We start from the raw sequence: 9,759 nt of genomic DNA, 5'->3' as shown, positions 1-9,759 counted from the left end.
TGCATCCAGACAGTTGGATTGTCGAGGAGGCAGAGAGGGAGAGCTGAGCTTTGTCAATGTACTGATGGGAAAGTGGGTGCAAGAATGCTCATGAAGGGACGCCGAAGGAGTTGTGAGAGGTTGGGGAGCTGAGGGTGGTGCATGAGAGGAAGGAATGAATGCTGATTGATCAGAGTAGGAGAGTGGGCGGTCTCTCTCTCTCTATATATATCTCTCAGCTTCTCCTGCCTCTGACTGGTGGCAGCTATTCGCTGAACTTTTACACACAGTCGCAGAGCAAAGTCTGCCGCTGTTATTTCTCCAGAATGGACCTGAAGGGAAAAGTTGCGTTGGTGACTGGAGCTGCTCAGGGGATTGGGAAAGCAATCAGTGAGATATTGCTGAAGAATGGGGTTAAGGTAACGTGTTTTTGCTTTCTGTAAGTCCAGGATCCAGGAGGAAGCTGGGTGTGTGAATGCTGCACATCCCAGGCTGTGGGGAATTCCGGCCGATTCGGAAACGGGCTGAGTCTCAGAGATTTCATAGTCGCTGGGGAGAATCTTAACCTAATCCGCCCGTTGGGAATCTGGTGAAATCAGGAGCCACGCTGTTGTGACACCCGACCTGATGTTAGTCTCCATTGCAGTCATTGGGGAATAATAACGAGCGGGTGTAAATCCAGTGAACCGCCCAATCCCGGGGCTCCCGCCTGGGGCAACGAGTTAAAATTGCCCCCAATGTGTTCCAGGTACACATTCCTCTTACTCTGATTTCACCTTTGGAGCTAGCTGAGGTCAACCTGTGAACTGATCAGGGTCTGGACTAGAATGAGCTTTGAGGAAGTAACATATAGGGTGGATAAAGGTGAACCAGTGGACGTAGTGTATTTAGACTTCCAAAAGGCATTTGACAAGGTGCCACACAAAAGATTATTGCGTAAGGTAAAAAATCATGGGATTGGGGGTAATATTCTGGCATGGATAGAGGATTGGCTATCTAACAGAAGGCAGAGAGTTGGGATAAATGGTTCATTCTCAGGCTGGCAATCAGTAACCAGTGGTGTTCCGCAGGGGTCAGTGCTGGGTCCCCAACTCTTTACAATCTATATTAACGATTTGGAGGAGGGAACCGAGTGTAACATATCAAAGTTTGCAGATGATACTAAGATGGGAGGGAAAGTAGCGAGTGAGGAGGACATAAAAAACCTGCAAGGGGACATAGACAGGCTAAGCAAGTGGGCAGAGATTTGGCAGATGGAATACAATACTGGAAAGTGTGAGGTTATTCACTTTGGCAGGAAAAATCGTAGAGCAAGTTATTATCTTAATGGCAAGAAACTGGAAAGTACTGAAGTACAAAGGGATCTGGGGGTCCTGGTGCACGAAACTCAAAAGGTTAGTATGTGTGGTAAACCACGTTCACTATCGTATCACTGTTAGTAGTTAGCACTGTTCACCACTGTTCGTTATAACTGTATCACTGACCACTATTGTATCACGGTACGAGGTCGCCTCTTGCCACACTGCTATACCTGGGATGACCACTGCCGACTCCGCCTTGGCTCCACCCACCAGGCCAGGTATAAAGGTGAGCGACTGGCTGGTATTCCTCCTGCTTGGATCGGATCACCCACGAGAGTGGGCTCTGTTATTTAGTCAATAAAAACCTTTAGTCACCTTCGTAACTCTTCGCCTTTTATTGGAGGAATTGATAGGTATATCAGTATGCAGGTGCAGCAAGTGATTAAGAAGGCCAATGGAATGTTGGCTTTCATTGCTAGGGGGATAGAATATAAAAATAGGGAGGTATTGCTTCAGTTGTACAAGGCATTGGTGAGACCGCACCTGGAATACTGCGTACAGTTTTGGTGTCCATACTTAAGAAAGGATATACTTGCTCTCGAGTCAGTACAAAGAAGGTTCACTCGGTTAATCCTGGGGATGAGGGGATGGACATATGAGGAGAGGTTGAGTAGATTGAGACTCTACTCATTGGAGTTCAGAAGAATGAGAGGCGATCTTATTGAAACATATAAGATTGTGAAGGGGTTGGATCGGGTGGATGCAGAGAGGATGTTCCAGATGATGGGTGAAACTAGAACTAGGGGGCATAGTCTTAGAATAAGGGGCTGCTCTTTCAAAACTGAGATGAGGAGGAACTACTTCACTCAGAGGGTGGTAGGTCCATGGAATATGCTGCCCCAAAAAGCTGCCGAAGCTACATCATTACATAAATTTAAAACAGAAATAGACAGTTTCCTAGAAGAAAAGGGAATTAAGGGTTACGGGTAGCGGGCAGGAATTTGGACATGAGTCTAGGTTCGGATCGGTCATGGCCCTGTGGGTAGCGGAGCGGGCCCAGGGGCCGTGTAGCCTGATCCTGCTCCTGCTTCGTGTGTCTAATTCTGTTGGATTCAGGAGATAGTCCTGTCATAGTGGATTGGCGGTTAGGATCAGATCAGCCATGATCTTATTGAATGGCGGAGCAGGCTCGAGGGGCCAATTGGCCTACTCCTGCTCCTATTTCTTATGTTCTTATGTTCTTATGAGCTGGTTGGGATGGAATTCATTTGATTTTTCTCAGTTCTAGTGCTGCAATTATGTCTTCACAGTACAAAAGTTCATGATTTCTGTGCAGCCTGAATCTGATCACGGGCTGTTTAAGAGCATTAACCTTTAATCCTAACCAATGAACAGGCGGGGCTTGTGCGAGATGCAGGCTGGGAGTATTTGTAACTTTCTACCTGGGCGGAGGAGCCGGAGTGAGATCCTGAGACTGAATCCCAGGCGACTAAACTGGGCACATGGACAGCAACATGACCTGACCTGACCTGCTTTGGAGAGGCTGTGTTTTATGTTTCTGTAGAAGTGTACTTAGGAGCATGTGAACAGGAGGAGGCCGTTCAGCCCATTGAAACCGTTCTGGCATTAATTGGATCATGGCTGATCTGTACCTCACCTCCATTTACCTGCCTTAGCTCCCTCCAGACCCTTACCCAACAAAAATCTATCGCTTTCTGCTTTTGTAAAATCTATCGCTCTCCGTCTTGAAAGCTCCAATTGACCCCTAGCATCTATAGCCTTTTGGGGGAGGGAGTTCCAGAATTCCACTACCCTGTGTGTGAAAAAATGCTTCCTAATTTCACACCTTAATGGCTGAGCTGTAACTTTAAGATTGTGCCCCTTGATCTGGATTCCGCACCAGAGGAAATAGTTTCTCTGTATCGAATCTCTTTCTAATATTGATGACCTGGGTTAGATCACCCCGCAACCTTCTAAACTGTTTCTTCATCCAAGTCTTTGATAAATGTGGTGAAAGGTTGAAACCATATTAAAGATCGCTGGGGACCACCACTTGTCACATCCCGCCAATCAGAGTACATTCCCTTTATCCCCACTCTCTGGGCGCAAATTTCGGCTATGGCCCATTTGGGGGTGGTAACGGAGTTAAGGACACAATCTCGGGCACCCCACTTCCTGGTGGGGCGGTAATCAAGGCATTGTCGGGGCGCGATCGGCAGCGCTCGGCAGAGGCTCCACGGAGCACTGCCGAGTTTCAAAGACCCACCCCTTCAGGTAAAGGTGAGGGCCGCTGCGCACTCTGCAGGACGGTGTGGTGCCGCGGCATAAGAACATAAGAAATAGGAGCAGGAATAGACCACTTGGCCCCTCGAGCCTGCTCCGCCATTCAATAAGATCATGGCTGATCTTGGGCTCAAAGCCACTTCCACGCCCGCTCCCCATAACCCTTCACTCCCTTATCTTGCAAAAATGTGTCTATCTCCATCTTAAATGTATTTAATGACCCAGCCTCCACAACTCTCTGGGGCAGAGAATTCCACAGATTTATGACCCTCTGAAAGAAGAAATTCCTCATCTCGGTTCTAAAAGGGCGCCCCTTTATTCAGAGACTGTGCCCCCGAGTTCTAGATTTCCCCAAGAGGGGAAACATCCTCTCTGCATCTACCCTGTCGAGCCCCCTCAGTATCATATGTTTCAATAAGATCACCTCTCATTCTTCTAAATTCCAATGAGTATAGGCCCAGCCTGCTCAACCTTTCCTCCTAAGTCAACCCCCTCATCTCTGGAATTAACCTAGTGAATCGTCTCTGAACTGCCTCCAATGCAAGTATATCCTTCCTTAAATAAGGAGAAAAAAACTGTACGCAGTACTCAAGGTGTGGTCTCACCAATACTCTGTACAGTTGTAGCAGGACTTCCCTGTTTTTATACTCCCAACGCCCTTGAAATAAAGGCCAAAATTCCATTTGCCTTTTTGATTACTTGCTGTACCTGCATGCTAACTTTTTGTGTTCATGCACAAGGACCCCCAGGTCCTTCTGAACTGTAACATTTTGTAATCTCCATTTAAATATTAATTTGCTTTTCTATTTTTCCTGCCAAAGTGTATAACCTTGCACTTTCCCACATTATACTCCATCTGCCAAATGTTTGCCCACTCACTTAGCCTGTCTATAGCCCTTTGCAGATTCTTTGAGTCCTCTGCACAACTTGCTTTCCCACCCATCTTTGTATTATTCAAGATTCAAGATCATTTTATTGCCATATGTAACTAGTACAATGGAATGCTTACTCCCCGCTCACTCCCACAATACAAGCATATAATATAAAAGCAAAAAAATAAAAACAAGTATAAATAAAAACAATAAGCAAATAAGCAAAAAGTATAGCAATAACAGTCCAAGTTGCAGGATATGATGAATAGTACAAAAAAGCCTCAATTACCACTGGAAATAATAGTAATGTAATATGATAAATATATGGTAATATGAATATAATATATATATTTACATAAACATATAACTATAATATATGGGGCAGTGCGATTAGCAGTTCAGTAGGCGCACTGCCTGTGGATAGAAACTGTTCTTAAACCTGCTGGTCCTGGTTCGGATGCTGCGGTACCGACGTCCGGACCGCAGGAGGGAGAACAGTTTGTGCCCAGGGTGATTGGGGTCCTGGATGATGGAGTGGGCCTTGTTCCGGCACCTGGTCTGGAAGATCTCCTCGATGGACGGAAGTGCGCACCCGATGATCTTTTCTGCCATATTCACAACTCTCTGGGTGGCTTTCTTGTTCTGTGCAGTGGTGTTATCATACCACACATTGACACCACCCGTCAGGACACTCTCTATGGTGCCGCGGTAAAAGTTCACAAGCCACTGTGTGCTTATACCGCATTTCCTCAGGCACCGTAGAGGGTAAAGGCGCTGGTGTGCCTTCTTCAGCATAGCCTCAGTATTGTGGTTCCAGGCCAGGTCATCAGAGATCTGCAGTCCCAGGAATCGGAAGCAACTGACGACTTCCACTGGTGTCCCGTCTATGCTGATGGGGCGATGGTTCCCTCGGTGGCTTCTGAAGTCCACGATGAGCTCCTTAGTTTTGCCAACGTTCAGGGCAAGGTTGTTGTCATTGCACCATCTCATCAGCTGGACTATCTCATCTCTGTACTCCGTCTCGTCATCGTTGCTTATCAGGCCAATTACTGTGGTGTCGTCGGCAAACTTGATAATCCGGTTGTTGCTGTGTATGGCTGTACAGTCATGTGTAAACAGAGAGTACAGCCAAGGACTGAGGCAGCAGCCTTGTGGCGCTCCGGTGTTGAGAACCAGAGTGGATGAGGTGTTGTTCCCTATTTTCACCACTTGAGGCCTACCAGTCAGGAAATCCAGAATCCAATTGCAGATGGGGAGCCCAGGCCTAGGTCCCTCAGTTTCAGGACCAGCTTGGAGGGAATAATAGTATTAAATGCAGAACTGTAGTCAATGAACAACAGTCTGACGTAAGTGTCCCCCCTGTCTAGGTGTTCCAGAGCAGTGTGTAGTGTTAGGGAGATGGCATCGTCGACAGACCTGTTCGCCCTATATGCAAACTGGAACGGGTCCAAGGAATCGGATATGATGCTGCTTATGTGTGTCACGACCAGCTTTTCCAGGCACTTCATGGCTATGGATGTTAGAGCCATGGGACGATAGTCATTGAGGCCTGTTACCTTGGTCTTCATAGGTAACGGCACAATGGTTGTCTTCTTGAAGCACACTGGTACAACAGACTGCTGCAATGAGATGTTAAAAATGTCCGTGAACACAGGAGCCAGCTGGTCTGCGCAGGTCTTGAAGACACGGGGTGAAACCCTGTCTGGGCCGGCTGCCTTCCGTGCTTTCACCCTCCTGAAGGTTCTCTGGACCTCGGACTCAGTCAGCTGTAATGTGTAATCTTCTGGGTGGCTGGGGGTTTTAATGGCCGGCTCAGTGTTCTCCCTCTCAAAGCGAGCATAAAAAGTATTCAGTTCGTCTGGTAGGGAGGGATCGGTGTTGGTGGCTGTAGGGGGTTTCTCTTGCTCTCTCTGGTCTCCTGCCAGGCTTCGTGCAATAATTACCCTTGAGTGGTTCGACCCACTCCCCCCTACGGTTCTAGACCTTGGACTTAGGTGCAGAGAACAGTAGTGCAGAGAAAGAACTCAATAGACCAGGTTGAATAGCACGAAATGGATGCTTTTATTTTTAAACAGTTTGAAGCATTACAAAATGCATGTCATAGGCACAGATTAAAGTTACTACAATCATGCACAAATTTATGAACTTGACTCTATGGAAATGGGGAACACACGGCACATCGAAAAAGGGGAAACACATTACGATTTCCCTTAACTCCCTCCCCTATACCTAAACTAAGTTTCGACCTGGGGAACTTGGGATCATGCTCACCACTCTCGAAATCGCGAGAAAGGGGGTTCGCAGCCTTTTTGGCACCGCTTTCCGTCGTCACGTGGATTTGGAAACTTCTGGCGCAGTCGATATTCTCTCCTCCCTCGAGGCGGTGGGGTAGACCCAGCCTCGATGAGCGCTCGTTAAGGTTGAGATCCACCAAGTCAATTTGGGTTCATGGAGCAGACCCAGATGCAGGCTATGCACTTGGGAGAATCTTGTGGCATCGATCGCCGGTTCTCCAGAGGGTTTCTTCTCCGTCGGCCTGGGTCGTCGATGATCTCCCGACCCCAGTACCCGGGCCACCCTCGTCGTCTTCTCGTCGTGGCCGAGCCTTGTTTGGCTGAACACCGACCACGTTGTCCTTTTACCGAAACCGTCCGTCTTTAAAAAAAAACGAAAACGTTTTCATCGATCTGCCGAAGTGGAAGAGGCGCCGATCCAGGCACCGTCCGCCCTTCATTCGTTCCTCGTAGAAGAAAGTTCTTGAAGAAATGGAAGCCTGAAGTCGCCCAACAAGAAGCCGTGGCAGTGAAGAAGAAGTTGTTCAAGTAACCCGGAGTCCGAAGTAACTTAGATGGACTTTCAATCCATAGTTATACTCTTTTGGGACAGTCTTATCTCCCGCCAAATCATAGTCCTGTCTTTGTATTAATTTTGGCGGGCAGAAATCTCTGCAGGGGCGCTTTGTCTTGTAACGGAGCCGGTGATAACTTAAACATTTTCCTTGATGGCTGCTAAACGGTTTTTCCTTTGTACGATAAATGGGTATAAGTGTTTTTACATTGTCCGCCCATATCTTGATGGGCCCCATCCTGTACTTATAATCCATTGAATATGTATGCTGTTGCTCTGAGTTTCGGTTCCCAGAGACTGGCTTTCGTGGGCTCACTGTCTTCAATCCACAAGCCTGTCTGACTTGCAGTAACAGAAATAAAATGGTTCATAAACTGATCACGGGGCCTGGCGGCCATTTTGTATGCCCTTTTATCAAAGGTTTTTCTGTGCAAGCTTACTTTGGTCAATAAACAGTCTTAATTTTATCCAGTTTTCTTGCGTGATTTTTGCTGAAAATTGCGAATCTTACAGGACTCCCGCTGAGCTCCCCTTGTAGCTGGTGATGGCCCTTAGTCCCTGCCACATGCGTCTGGCGTCAGAGCCCCTGCCACACTGAGACTCTAGTTTGTTCTTATAGTCTCTTTTTGCTGCTTTGATAGCCTTTCTGAGGTCATACTTGGACTTCTTGTAGAGTTCGGTGTCCCCTGATTTGAAAGCGGTACGCCGTTCTCTTAGTTTGTTGCGGATGTCTGAGTTCATCCATGGTTTGCAGTTAGGAAATAAACGGACAGTCTTGGTAGGAATGCATTCATCCACCAGTCTGTTAATGTATCCAGTAACGTGGCCTGCGTACACATCCAGGTCTGGGTTCTTGAAAACACTCCAGTCCGTTATTTCCAACCCGCCCTGCAGTTGTAATTCTGTGTCCGCTGTCCAGCTTCGCACCGTTTTTACTGTTGTGGGTGTGCTCTTTAACTTCTGTTTGTAAACAGGAAGTAGGAGTACGGAAATGTGGTCTGATTTGCCGAAGCCCGGCCGAGCAATGACACGGTAGGCGTGCTTTATTGTTGTCTAGCAGTGATCCAGAGTTTTTCCATTTCTTGTTGGACAGGAGATGTGTTGAAAGTATTTCGGCAATACTTTCTTTAAACTACAATGGTTGAAGTCTCCCGCAATGATAGGAACTGCCTCAGGATACCGGTTCTGAAGTTTACTGACCTCACTGTAAAGTTCACTCAGTGCAGCGTTTGCATCAGCTTGTGGCTGAATGTAGACTGCTGCCATGAGAATAGCAGAGATTTCCCTCGGTAAATAAAAAGGGCGACACTTAATTGTTAGTAGTTCTAAATTAGGTGAACAGTGTTGTGAAAGTACCTGGACATCTGTACACCAGTTGTTGTTGATCAGGCAGCAGACACCCCCACCTCTGTTCTTCCCCGTTGAATCAGCTGTTCTGTCGGCCCAAAACAGAAGGAATCCCTGGGGCTGCACCGCCTCCTCAGGTATCATGGAGGTTAGCCACGACTCTGTTAGGAACATGGCACAGCACTCCGCAAACTTGGCTACATTACACTCGATCCCTTCATCCAACTCATTAATGTAGATTGTAAATAGTTGAGGCCCCAGCACCGATCCCTGTGGCACCCCACTAGTTACCGTTTGCCAACCGGAAAATGACCCATTTATCCCGACTCTCTGCTTTCTGTTAGTTAGCCAATTCTCTATCCATGCTAATATATTACCCCCAATTCCGTGAGCTCTTATCTTATGCAGTAACCTTTTATGTGGCATCTTATCAAATGCCTTCTGGAAATCCAAATACACCACATCCACTGGTTCACCTTTGTCTACCCTGCTCGTTACATCCTCAAAGAACTTCAGCAAATTTGTTAAACATGATTTCCCTTTCCTAAAACCATGCTGACTCTGTTTGACTGTATTATGATTTTCCAAATGCCCTACTACTGCTTCCTTAATGAATGACTCCAGCATTTTCCCAACGACAGATGTTAGGCTAACTGGTCTATAGTCTCCTGCTTTCTGTCTTCCTCCTTTCTTAAATAGGGGTGTTACATTTGCGGTTTTCCAATCCGCTGGGACCTCTCCAGAGTCCAGGGAATTTTGGTATATTGCAACCAATGCATCCACTATCTTTGCAGCCACTTCTTTTAAGACCCTGGGATGCAAGCCATCTGGTCCAGGGGACTTGTCATCTTTTAGTCCCATTATTTTACCAAGTACTATTTCCTTAGTGATAGTGATTGTCTTTAGTTCCCCCCTCCCTGTGGCCCCTTGATTATCCATTATTGGGATGTTTTTAGTGTCTTCTACCGTGAAGACAGATACAAAATTTTTGTTCAGAGTCTCTGCCATTTCCGCGTCCCCCATTATTAATTCCCCTGTCTCATCCTCTAAGGGACCAACATTTACTTTAGCTACTCTCTTCCTTTTTATATACCTGTAGAAGCTCTTACTATCTGTTTTAATGTTTCTTG

General features: G+C 46.8%; 1 protein-coding gene across 1 annotated transcript in view; it reads left to right on the top strand.

Annotated features, from left to right (window-relative positions):
• Nucleotides 1-230: 230 nt before the first annotated feature.
• Nucleotides 231-9,759, top strand: part of LOC147114404 (15-hydroxyprostaglandin dehydrogenase [NAD(+)]-like) — a 78,130-nt gene continuing 68,601 nt past the window's right edge. Inside the window, exon 1 of the mRNA XM_085996080.1 lies at nt 231-398. Within this exon, the coding sequence (XP_085852206.1) occupies nt 306-398 (93 nt within the window). The 5' untranslated portion in view covers nt 231-305. The remainder of the gene's footprint in view (nt 399-9,759) is intronic.

The sequence above is a fragment of the Somniosus microcephalus genome, chromosome 8 (genome assembly GCF_052327205.1).
Source record: "Somniosus microcephalus isolate GS21.2 chromosome 8, FLI_Smic_1.0, whole genome shotgun sequence".
NCBI classification, from domain to species: domain Eukaryota; kingdom Metazoa; phylum Chordata; class Chondrichthyes; order Squaliformes; family Somniosidae; genus Somniosus; species Somniosus microcephalus.
This window is presented reverse-complemented; position numbering and strand designations above follow the sequence as displayed.